Source organism: Plecotus auritus (genome assembly GCF_963455305.1).
Source record: "Plecotus auritus genome assembly, chromosome: 6".
Classification (NCBI taxonomy): Eukaryota; Metazoa; Chordata; class Mammalia; order Chiroptera; family Vespertilionidae; genus Plecotus; species Plecotus auritus.
The window spans coordinates 33,828,428-33,840,561 of record NC_137773.1 but is presented as its reverse complement, the minus strand read 5'-3'; the positions used below and the strand labels follow the sequence as shown (position 1 = coordinate 33,840,561).

The 12,134-nt window shown below is 41.5% G+C and overlaps 1 protein-coding gene across 1 annotated transcript in view; it reads right to left on the bottom strand.

Moving 5' to 3' along the window:
* Positions 1–9,297, bottom strand: part of TRPC7 (transient receptor potential cation channel subfamily C member 7) — a gene marked incomplete at its 5' end in the record, with an annotated part of 127,501 nt that extends 118,204 nt beyond the window's left edge. Inside the window, one exon of the mRNA XM_080675201.1 lies at positions 8,545–9,297. Within this exon, the coding sequence (XP_080531327.1) occupies positions 8,545–9,297 (753 nt within the window). The remainder of the gene's footprint in view (positions 1–8,544) is intronic.
* Positions 9,298–12,134: the final 2,837 nt, after the last annotated feature.

Sequence of the window (12,134 nt, the reverse complement as noted above, 5' to 3'; positions counted from 1 at the left end):
TCTGTTCCCTCTATTTTTCTATATTTTCTAAAGATTCTATAATCAGTGTGCTATTTCCATTATCCCCAAACCCAAACACTTGAAGATGTTTTTCTCATACTTGGGAGGGGCAGGTCCCCAATTCTAAATTTCCCCCATTTCTTCTGTCAGTTACCTCCCACCCCGTACCCACCAGCTTTTCCAATCACCATATGCACAAATGCACAGAATTCCAATTTCTCTGTCTCCACTTGTGCCTTGGTCAATAGAAAGCATCAGCAACCTCTTCCTTTCCTCCAGACTGACTCCTACATTTAGGACTGTCTTTGGCTTCCCAGAATAACTGACCTCTAGCTTTCTATCCTGCCCTGCTGTGAGGTTCAGCTAAATAGTGGTCTCATTCTTCCCCAATTCATCTCAGCTTGGTACTTTCCCATGGTATTGGGTTGTATAGTATCCCCTGAAAACTCACATGCTTCCTGGAACTTGAGTATGGGACCTTTGGAAATAGTGTATTTCAGGTGTAATTAGGTAGAATGAAGTCCTTCTGGAGTAGTTGGCTCTTAATCCAAAATGACTGCTGTTTATAAGAATGTTGGTATAAGAAGAGGATAAGGGCCCCAGATATAAACAGTGAGATCACTGTGTGACAACAGAGAAAAAAGAGATTGGAGTGATGTGTCTTCAAGTTAAGGATCACCATGGCAGCTAGGAAGAGACAAGGGAGGATCCTTCCCTAGAACCTTCAGAGAGAGAATGGCCCTGATACCTTGTTATTGGACTTCTGGCCTCTAGCACTATGAGAGTAAGTTTCTATTCCAAAGCTTTGGAGGAAGAAGGAGAGGTCTAGTCCATACCTTTATGCTAAAACCTGCTCCAGGTGAATCAAAATCGGAGGTAAAATTTAGCCACTTTCCTCTACTTTAATGAAAATTTTACTTGATTCATGCAGCCAACAGAGAGAGAAAGATGTCCTTAGAATCTGGAAAATATAGTAGAAACGTCAAAATCCAATGGAATCCTTCTTATTTTGGCACTGTTACTCCTAAACCCGCTTTACAGAACCTCTGTGCTGGTGGTGCTTTGCAACGAACAGTTTGCCCAAACCTGGGGAATGAGTTTCTCCACCTCCACAGGAACCTTGTCTGACTGTGCTGTTACTCTGATTGTGATGAATCATCCACTGGTTGGGATGTGCTGGTCCTTCTGCACTCAGGTGCCACTCATCCCCTTCCTGGGTGGATCTCCCCTTCCTATAGTGGTCATCCAACTTTTTCAGTATGTCCCCTCCAATCAATTTCTATAGTAGATAAAGTGGATTTTTCCAAACTGCAGATATGAATCACTCCCTTACCTGATGAAACCTTCCAATGGCTCTCCATTCACCCTAAAATGAAATCCATCTTTTTACCATCGCTGCCAATGGCAAAGTCATGTCTGAAGTGTTCTTCTTCAACAACTCTATTACCTGCCACCTCTCCCTTTTACTCCTTGCAATGGGGAGCTACTCACAATTCTCTAATAGGCCTCTCTTTCCCCTCTCTGCACTGAGATATTTCATGTGCTATTTCTACACCTAGAACCACTTCCCCATTCCATGCTGTCTGTTTATCTCTTTCATACCCTCAGGTTTTCTTTAAACACTATCTCCTCTTTAAACACATGCACATGTATATGTGTGCGTGTGTGTACACAAACACAGTCAGCTGTCCACTAAGTCAGCTCTTTTAAAATTGCCCTTTTACTGCTTAGCACGATTTGTAAAGCTGTGCTTATTTGTGTGGTTGTATGAAAAATGCTGATCTTTTCCACTAGACTAGAAGGTCCTGAGGGCAAGAACTTTATTTTGTTTATCATTTCATCCCAACATCCAACCCAGAGCCTGGCTCATACTAGAGGGCTAATGATACTGAATGCTGAATTATCAGGTAGCTCTGTAATGAGGGCTCATCCAGTTCTGATATTCTGCAAGTCTACAGCCCATCTCCCATTCCACCCTCCTGGCATATTTTCCATATTAATCTGAAGGTGAATTTGCTAGTAAAACACATGCCTCCATGTTGATGGTGTGTGCAGCACCCTTGATTAATGCCACTATACTGTAAGTAATTTATATAGCATTGTAACTTTTTTCAGAGATAAGTCCTGTATTTTCCTCATTTCCATTTGACTTAATTTGTGCTACTTCTCATTGACTAATATTCTCTAAGAACTCTTTCTAGTTTCTCCATATCTCTGATATTTCATCATGATAGTTATACTTGTATAGGAAATTATTTTTTTCTCAATTTTTTTTTTTGTGTGTAGTGATGAATCCTTTTCATGGAGATATTTTTAAAAAAGTAATCGCTCTGTGTTTCACAGGAGCTGTGCTTGCCCATTTTCTTTTCTCTCCTCTGCTCCTCAGTCTTCCTGCCCATGCTGCTTCTTTTCACAATACTTAGCAGCACTCCAGGCTTGCTCAGCTTCACTGGTCAGCATTTTCCAATTGAAAATATTCCCTCGCCCTGTTTTTAGCCACAGAGCTTACACGTACAGCCCATATTATCTCTTGCTCTGAAAAGATGTCTTGGTGGGCAAAGAGGGAAGCTTACCAAAATCAGGAAGACCTTTTGAATAGAAGAAATGCTGACACTTAAGTTGTGTTTGGAGGAAAAGTTGTGGCACTGAAAATCCAGTGGGCTTTGTTTGGAGAACAAAAGGAATTCTCACTGAGTTTTGTGTGTATATTGTGGGAGAGTGTCAGGTTCTCTGCAAAGTTTTATATTGTTCATCTCATTTAATCCTCATCAGTACCCTGGGAGGTCATTATTCATTAAGTCACTCACCAACTCATTTATTGACTGAGCTAATATTAGGTATTGAATACCTATTATGTGCCAGGACTTTCTTAAGGTTAAGTGGGATGAGACATGGAAAGCTCTTAACAACTGGGTGAACCATGATGTCACAGAGATTAGGGTAAGAGTAAGAGTTTGGGTGAGGAAACTAAGCATTCCATTCTGGCCTCTTAAAATTCTAATACCTACCCGCTTACCACTTTTCAGATAAGAAAACTAACTTCCACTGGATTCCCCGAGATTGCATGGTTGCCAGGGGATGACTCTGGGACTGGAAACGTGGTCAGTCAGATTCCAGAGCCAAGTTTTTTGTGCTCTATTCCAAAGCCTGGAGGAGATGAAGCATGGCTGCCCTGGGTGCTCACCAGAGCCTGCCCACTGCCCTTGTCCTCACTGAGCAAAGTGGCCTCCTTTACCCCTAAATACCTGTCACCCAGTGGACACTGGCTTACACTCTTGGCATGAACCCTAGAAGAGGAAAATCATTTGACTTTAGGCTTTAGTTATGACCCAGTGAAAAATTGTCATTAAAGGACAGATTAATTAACTCTTTTTCTGTTATGATTTATTAATGAAGGTTCTGGCATAAGTGCTCCTCCAGACATTTAGGTAGAAAAATAGAAAAAGACAAAGCTAACATGGCAGAGGTCACCTCTGTTTCTTCTCTTGAGATAAGCCAGTCCCCAGATCTTACTGTCAGATATAAAAGCTGATGATCCTGGCCCCAGGGTGGACTCTTAACTGGCATGCGTGCTCTTAACCTCACCTTACTTATACATGCTTAGTGGGGCACCATCCCATCATAGCTTATCACCTGACATATGTCATCTTTCTCTTTCTGCTTCTGCTCTTCATTACCAGATACTCAAGCAGAGAGCTTGAATGACCCAGTCAGATCACTGAGGGTATTGGGGATGGCATATAAGTGAGTGCTTTGAGTTTTCTGCCAGTCTCTTAAATAACGACTGCTTTTAAGACCTGCAGCCTCCACTGCTTAAAAAATATTTTCCCAATGGAAAAGGAAACTGTTTTCAAGTCATTTTGTGTATGTTAAGCAGGCATTTGTTTATACTACCAGTCAAGATTTCAAACTTAAGGAAATATATTTTCCCAGAGTGTTTGACTATAAAATTTAAAAATTCTAAAAATATTCAAAGCATGTGAGAAATAGGTGCAAACACAGATTCCACTGGAGGCAATGGTCTCGTTCAGCCTTTGGCTCTGCCTCAGGCCCAGGGTGGGCCTTTCCTCAGGCTTCCTGGCTCCTGGCTCCCTCCACAAGGCCAGAGTTCAGATGTGCTTTGAGCTGTCTCTACCACAGTACAGTCACTTCTCCTCCTTTCCCCCTCTTCTTCCCTTTTCCATTTTGATAGTTTGCAAGTAGGTTACAAACTGTCATCTCAACATCTTTACCTTCCACAATGAAATCTCACTAGAGATCATAATTATAGCACTTGGTAATTTGGTCTGATTTGTCATTATTTGCATTTTTAATTTGTGGTATTTTAGGTACACTGACTTTTTTATTGGCCTTAAAACGGCAACACAAACATTAATACCTAATTTATTGTCTATTTTTCATAATGCATGTGGTTAGCAGCTCATTGACAAATAGAAAATTCATCAACACTTTGAGCAAGATAGGATACAGGTCTATCTTTCTGCCCCCTACTCTTCCCTTCTGTGCTCTGTAAAGGATAAATTGCATGTGAGTGCAGTACCGTCAGCAGCTTCCTTGCTGATGTTTTGTCAGCAGGAAATGCTTTCTCAGTTGTAGTTTTGTTATTATTCAGAATGATCAAATCTTAAATAACTACAGTGAAGTGTTTGTTGGGCTTCCACAGTTCCCTGACTTGGGAACAAGGGATACTTTGCAATTTAAGCAAAAGATGAGAGAGCAAGAGGGATCCCTTCAATCCCCATCCTGCTTCTTCCTTCCAAAGCCTTGAATCTCATTCTACAATATTCTCTTGTCCTTTCCTCCCCTTCCCCTCTCACCCCCGTTAGGTATTGCTGTTGTCATAACTCTGAATTGGAAGAAAGATTTAATGCCTGTTATCTTTTCAAAACAATAGCTCCACTAATAAACAAAATGCATAGACAGAATGCCAAGTAATTTGGGAAGACACCAACAAAATAAAGTGAACCCTGAGCAATTTTATCAGAAAGATGACCAATAAAGAAAACCAAGCAGACTTATTCAAGAGAAATGTAAAAAGAGACCTTATTATGTTCTTGGTGGCAGAAGCTGTAACTCAACTGAGGTAGACAAAGTCCTATTTTTTACCATGCTACTGCAGGTGCCTCTACACAGAGAGAGCAGAACCTGTTGCAGCAGTGAAACACCTCTGAATAGTCCATTCCATGTTGGATTTCCCCTTCTCCGTCTCCTACTACATAGATAAACCAATCAACCAAAATGTCATTGTGGCTAGTGCTCTCAGACTCCACGTGGTAGATACTGTGGGCAAGACCAGGAAGACACACAGCACCCTCCAGAGTTTAGTGATCATTGGCACCATACAGTGCAGTTAATGATTGATCTTTAGTTATTTAATGTGATTTACTTTTATCCCTTCAGCTACCTTATAACCTTTAGAGCTTCCCCATTTCACCATGTTCATCAAATACCTCTGTTAAATCCATATATGCAGGAAGAGTTTAAACCATAGAAATAGTAATCACTTGCTTCATTAGTTGAAATGATTATCCTTTTAGGATTTTCTTCATTAAATATTTATGGAATGCCTACTAGATTACTGGGCACCATTCAATATACTAGGAAGGCCTCAGTGACCACGCTGAGTTTTAATATTTTTCTGGACCCAAGGAGATTAGAGGGTCATAAGAAAATCCTTGAACAGCTGTATCATTTCCACACTAAAAATAATGGTTTTCTAGCAGGCATCTAATGCCAGCTACAATTTATTGGAGACCTTGACATTAGCTGTACTTCTTGCTAATAACTGGACTATTCTGGTGGTAAATTAAAATGACTCCCAAAACAATAGCCTCAGCAACTGAATCAGGTTTTCATGCACAGTGTTAGTCAGGAGAGTCACTCCCAGAATGTGTGTTTTAAAGGCTCTGAAGGATGACATGACATCTCCATCGAGAACCTGTTAGCTGTGCTGTACCCTGCATCATCTCTGTAACACATGGCTACAGTCAGTAATGTGTAGTTCCCTTAGGGCAGATCAGACTCTAAAAGAGTGCACTGTACAACACATGCATTTACTCTTTACTCTTTTATTACAATTTGACTTCCCTCTTGCTGAGCTGTTCTCTTCTCTGAGAAGATTTATAATGTCAGGAATGCACATGCAAGGATAGTTTAATAAGTGATACAGTTCTGACAGAACACTTACGTTAATTTATGATACACCCTTTGTCAACAACCTGAAAGACATTTCAAACAAAGGGGGATGTTAATAGCTAGTGAATGTGTATTTATGTGAACTCTTATCTGCTTAAATCATTGCATTTGTCATCATGTTAGTAGGTTCTTAATTGTCCATAATTTTTATAATTTACTTTTTAAACAAAAATACCATACTAAATGCTTTTAGTAAACTGCCAATTCTAGATATTATATATACACTAAAATATGTCAGACTTTGCGTTTTATTAAAAGGAAAAAATAGCCCAGATGTAACTGCAAATGTTAGTCTAGCATAATTTTATTTAGAATGGCTGGCATGCTCCCAGATTTCAGATAAGTAGAGAGTTGTGCCATTATTCAGATAATCGAATTAAGAAAACATTTTTTCCTTGAATTGTTTTTTTTCTTTGCCAGAAATAAATTAATTGCTTCATTAGTTGAAATGATTATCCCTAGCCATTTTTTTTTCCTACATGATGTCTATGCAGATTTAGTCTGAAGCCCAGGGTACAGCAAAATTCCACCAGGTTTCCTTGGGACATCATTAGCTTTATTGCTGGTAGGTGGAGTTTATTGTATAGAAACAAGGAAAGGAGAGGCAGTAGTTACATTTCTTGTGAACTTCTTTGGGTAATCTACATTTACATCCACCAATTTTTCTAGATAAGGCTATGTACAAGACAGGAGTAGGGAAGTGTCTTCAATTTAGTAGATGGGTCAAAGATATGGGGGCAGATGGAATAAAACTAGTTAATTATAATATTCTTCATCTATTCACAATTTTTGTTGCCTTGCACTTCCTGGTTCTTTTGTCCCTGATTGTGGGTGGTCCCACTCCTACAAAGAGGCTTCCATGGCTTCATGCATGCAAAGCTAAATTGTCCCCTCTTTAGTCGCAGTGGCTCACACTCTAAATCTTCTATTTCACCTTACCTACCAGCCAAGTAAATTCCCAAAACTCTAGCTTTCATCATTTTAGTACGTACCCTAATCACAAACTTCCAGTGGCTCTCCATTTCCTGCAGGATAACACCCAGGATAGCCCTCATATAAACTGAGGATAATTGGTCCTGGCTGGAAGGCTCAGTTGGTTGTAGCATCATCTCATACATCAAAAAGGTGTGGTTTCAATTTTCGGTCAGGGCACATGCCTAGGTTGCGGGTTTGATTCCAAATCTCTCTCTCCCCCCTTCCTCTCTCAAATCAATGATAATAAAAAGACCTATCTTTGAGTAAGGATTAAAATGAGGGTAATAGTGGTATCCATATAAATGTTGTCAAAGGGATTAAACAACATCATATTAAGGGACTTAGTCTTTGGCACACAGTAAGTGCTCACTAAATGGTTTGCTTTTAATTATTACTAAACACTGTCAAAAGAATTAGGTCCCAGTTTTCTCTTTTAGGGGCATGTCAGTTGACAGGAAAAACTATTGAATAGTGGACTTTGGAGATGGGTCGCCTTCCCCTAGGCCAGTGGTCGGCAAACTCATTAGTCAACAGAGCCAAATATCAACAGTACAATGATTGAAATTTCTTTTGAGAGCCAAATTTTTTAAACTTAAACTTCTTCTAACGCCACTTCTTCAAAACAGACTTGCCCAGGCCATGGTATTTTGTGGAAGAGCCACACTCAAGGGGCCAAAGAGCCACATGTGGCTTGTGAGCCACAGTTTGCCAACCACTGCCCTAGGCTAACCTGGTAGGTCCAAGTGTTATTAGGGTGGCTGAATTACAGGGCTTTGCCCCATGCCCATCTACTGGGGTAATAAGCCCAACTCTACAGACAGTTTTCATTTTCATGTGTCTTCTCCTCAGCCCTTTGACAGGACAAAGCAATAGCTTGCTAAATTGAATAAATCTGCTGCCAAGTCTTTCTAGCATTAGATATGGGACTGAATCTAGGATTAGCACAGTCCATGGTGTAGATAAGACAATCAGAACCATGCAGGTGAGACAGCAAGTCCAAGACCTGGGTTAGGAAACCACTGCTGGACTTCTGGGCACTCCTGAGCTCTCTGGGGGCAGAACTGAGGTATTTGCACCAGAACCACAGTGTAATTCTGCCTGCCTGCCATTTGTCTTCTATAGCATGAGTTGTTGTGTAAGTTGTCTCTCCACCACACTTACATGGTTTCAAATATTCCATGTAATGGGCTGCTTTTTTTTTTTCCAGGCCTATATCTGACAGGTTGAGGAAGTGCCCTCTTCCCTGTGAGCCCAAAAGACAGGACCTCAAGGCCTTCACCTGTGTTAGACTGGAAGACAACCTCTTTGGCTACTGGGCACACCTGGAAGAGCCCACTGCACAAGTTGCCTGCAGGGTGGTAAGTGGTGAATTACCTTGAATTCAGTCTCAATGTTGGCTAGTCTGGCTAATTCATTGCTTAGCTCCAGTGCGGTGAGGACAGGGTCTTCACTGGACAGGGACAAGTAGGCAGCACTTGCCAGTCCCTTGTAGGCATTCATGCGGGAGCGCGAGTGGCTGAAGGAGTCCTTTCGCTGCTTCTCGGTGCACTCATTGCACTTGCAGAAGTAGTCATGTGGCCGCTCGATGCGGGCACCCTTGAGCAGGAGAATGTGCACGATCTCGTACTCCTGGCAATGGGCTGCCAAGATGATGGGTGTGATATCGTGGGAGAAACGTGTGCCATCCTCGTCATAGGCATAGAAGTCATCGTCTCGGAGCTCCTGCTCTAGAGGGCTGAGCGTCAGGCGCTGGCCCTGAGCAAAGGCTGGGTGGTTGAGGATGGCCTCCACGATGCGCACGTAGCCCTTGCTGATAGCCAACAGCAAAGCATCCCCCACCCGTGCCAGGTTCTCCTTCTTGAGCAGCAGCTCTGTGACCTCCAGGTGTTCATTGCCCACAGCCAGCTGCAGTGCGTTCTGCCCCATGTAGTCCACACAGTTGAAGTTGAGGGTCTTGGACTCTTCCAGCATTTTCCTGACCACTGGGATGTTGCCATACTCGGCCGAGTCCAGGAAGCGCTCCTCCTCAGGTGTCAGGCTGGTGCCCTTCTCGTTAAACATGTAGGCAGGACCCCGGATGGCCTGGCGGCGGCCTTTCTCCCTCAGTGTTGTGTGCCGACGCTGCATATTTTTGAAAGTGCTGCTCCCCAACCTGTGGGGTGACAAGGCAAAGATGCTCGGTTACTCTGCCATGGGCCTGGGGGTTCCCCAGGGACAGAGCAAATAAAAATTGTTACGATAAAGAAGAATTTCATGATTGGAATCTTAGGAAAAATTATGAAATCTTATTAGAAATAATTGTCTTATCACTGAGATTAAGACAAATTAGATGACCTGAACTATTCTTATTCAAGTGAAAGTATTGAATTCGTTATCCAGCATCTACACCACTTGGGGGGAGGAGTGGTAGCAGAGCTGAAATGTAGTTTTAGGTGGAGTGTAATGAGAGATGGAGGTGGTGGGTTTGGGTGCTGATATGGCTGACACAGGCCAAGGGCTGTCGGTTTTATTTCCATTTGTACAAAGCTGAGTATGTCACTTTAACTTCTCTGAACTGTAGTGCAATGCTTCTCCGTGCTCTCACCTGTACAATGTGAATAACTTGTGTGTGCCATAGGGTCCATAGGAGGATTAAATGAGGTAACATGTATGTCGAAAGTACTTAGTCAATATTGGTTTTATTCTGTTTCCTTCTGCCTATTGATATGCTCATTTCTCCAAGGGCTGTGCCATAGAGATGGCCACCATGGCTACTGCTGCCTTTGTATTGTTCCCAGTGACAAAATGCAATAACATGCAAGCCAGTCACACATTTGTTTCTACATTCATTGCTATCCTGTATGGTAGGGGTAGGGAACCTTTTTTTCTGCCCTGGGTCATTTAGATATTTATAATATCATTCGAGGGCCATACAAAATTATCAGCTTAAAAATTAGCCTGCTGTATTTGGTCAAACATTTAATTAACTCACTCCTAGTGCCTTGGCAGGGCCAGACCAAATGATTTCGTGGGCCTTATATGGCCCACAGCCTGCTGTTCCCCATCCCTGCTGTATGGGGACTGTGCTTACTTTCTGTCCCCATGGAGCCTAAGTACTTACAGAAGGTTAGGATGTGGCAGGGAGCATCATCCCACTTACTGATGGCCACATAGCAGCCCTCCTATAAAAATTTAGCTATAACTTATTAGGATCAAACATGGGGATTTTTTTATGGATGAGAGGGCAGGTCAATTTATATACAGGTTCATTTCTAACTTATTCTTTCCCATTGTGACATAGTGTAGAGTTAATAATATACTACTAGTAAAAGCTATTAACATTTATTAAGCACCTACTATATACCAGGAGCTATACTAAGAAGTTAATATACTTCACATGTATTACTTGTGTAATTCTTGCATCCACTGTATGAGATCGTATTGTTTCCTTTATCTCAGATGAAGATCATGGGTGAGAGATGGGCTTTGAGGTCAGAAGATCTAGAATCAGAAGCCTTGGTCCACTTTTGCCAGCCTTGTGACTTTGGACACGTTACCTAATGTTTTAGTTTGCCAGGGTTTTAAAGTGGCAGACTAGAGAGAATAACAGCCATTGCGTAATTTGAGCTTGAACCAGATACTCATCTTCAGCTAGTCTTCAGATCTTTAGCAAGTCCCCAGCTCAAGATGCTTTAACTTTAAAAAAGAGAACCTGGACCAGACATTTCCTAACTCTCTAAGAACTTGAACATTTTAAACTTTTCTGATTCTCCACTTGGCCCTACTCATATTTTTATTCTCCTTTTCTAGTCTACTCAAGTACTATTAGAATGGCATACATTTCAATAAGTGAATATATGTTCTAAAGAGGAAGAACTTGGGTATTTGTTTTGGACTACTTTCCATGTTTCTCACTTTCTGTTTGTATTGGTCATGCCTCCAAGCATTAAGAATACTAAGTATTTCACTTAAGCCATTTGTAAAAATAATCACAGAGGAAGGCTTTTAAATTAAACCTAGGGTTTTGAGATTTAAAAAAAATAGTAGTGTCACTCAGTCTTGTGATTAAAAAAAAAAATTGGGCTTTATTTAGTTTTCTGCTTATTTCACTGTTTAACTTGCTGAGAACCGTTTGGTTTTAGCTCCTTTAGGGGGCCCTAAAGCAAAGACTGGGAGGTCAGAATTTGTACTCCCATCTTACCTGGGCCAGAGTCACACTTCTTGGGAGAAATTGCTAAACTAGTCAGTGGAGCAGCTTCTTTAGCTGCAAAAGGTAAAAGGCATAATTATGGGCAACTCCCTCCAAGGCAGCTGTGGGCGATAAATCCTAATAGAGTGCTTTGTGCTCCTTTAGAAAGAGCATCTGAACTGCCATCCACTTTTCTAAAGTGCACTTTGATAGAAGATGGCTGGAGAAAGATTTTTAGGATTCAAGTTCATGAGCTCCTTCTGAGCCCATTACTCTCAACAATTGTACTATTCCAGAGAGGCTGGCTGCTCGTTGATGCCAAAGCAGACCATAGGTTGGGAGTCCAGCTGAGGAGGGACTCACAAATAGGGTGCAAGTATGTATTATTATAGGTTTTTCAAAAGAAGAGGAGGTTATTTAGTTGAAAGCTAAGAATTCACCTGATTTTTATTCCCAAGGGGGCTAGTTTCAAAGGATGTTATGAATTCAGTTTCAAGATTTGTCATCTGGATACACAGACTCAGGTGGGAATTTATCCTGCAAAAGACGAATAATCCTCATAGAATTACTTAGCCTGTTCTATGATGATGCTTCTACCCCTTTAGGGAGCACCTTTTAGGACTTGGACATCACAATTCTACCCAAGAAAAAGCAGTTTCCACTCAAGAGCATCTGAGCAGTGTGTGAGAGATGAAATGGCAGCTGTCCTGGAAGGGATTTAAGCTTGATTCTACATCACTTTCCATTAGAGGTCTGCTCAAGAGGGCGAAGAGGTCAGACTCCAAGGTCAAGGATA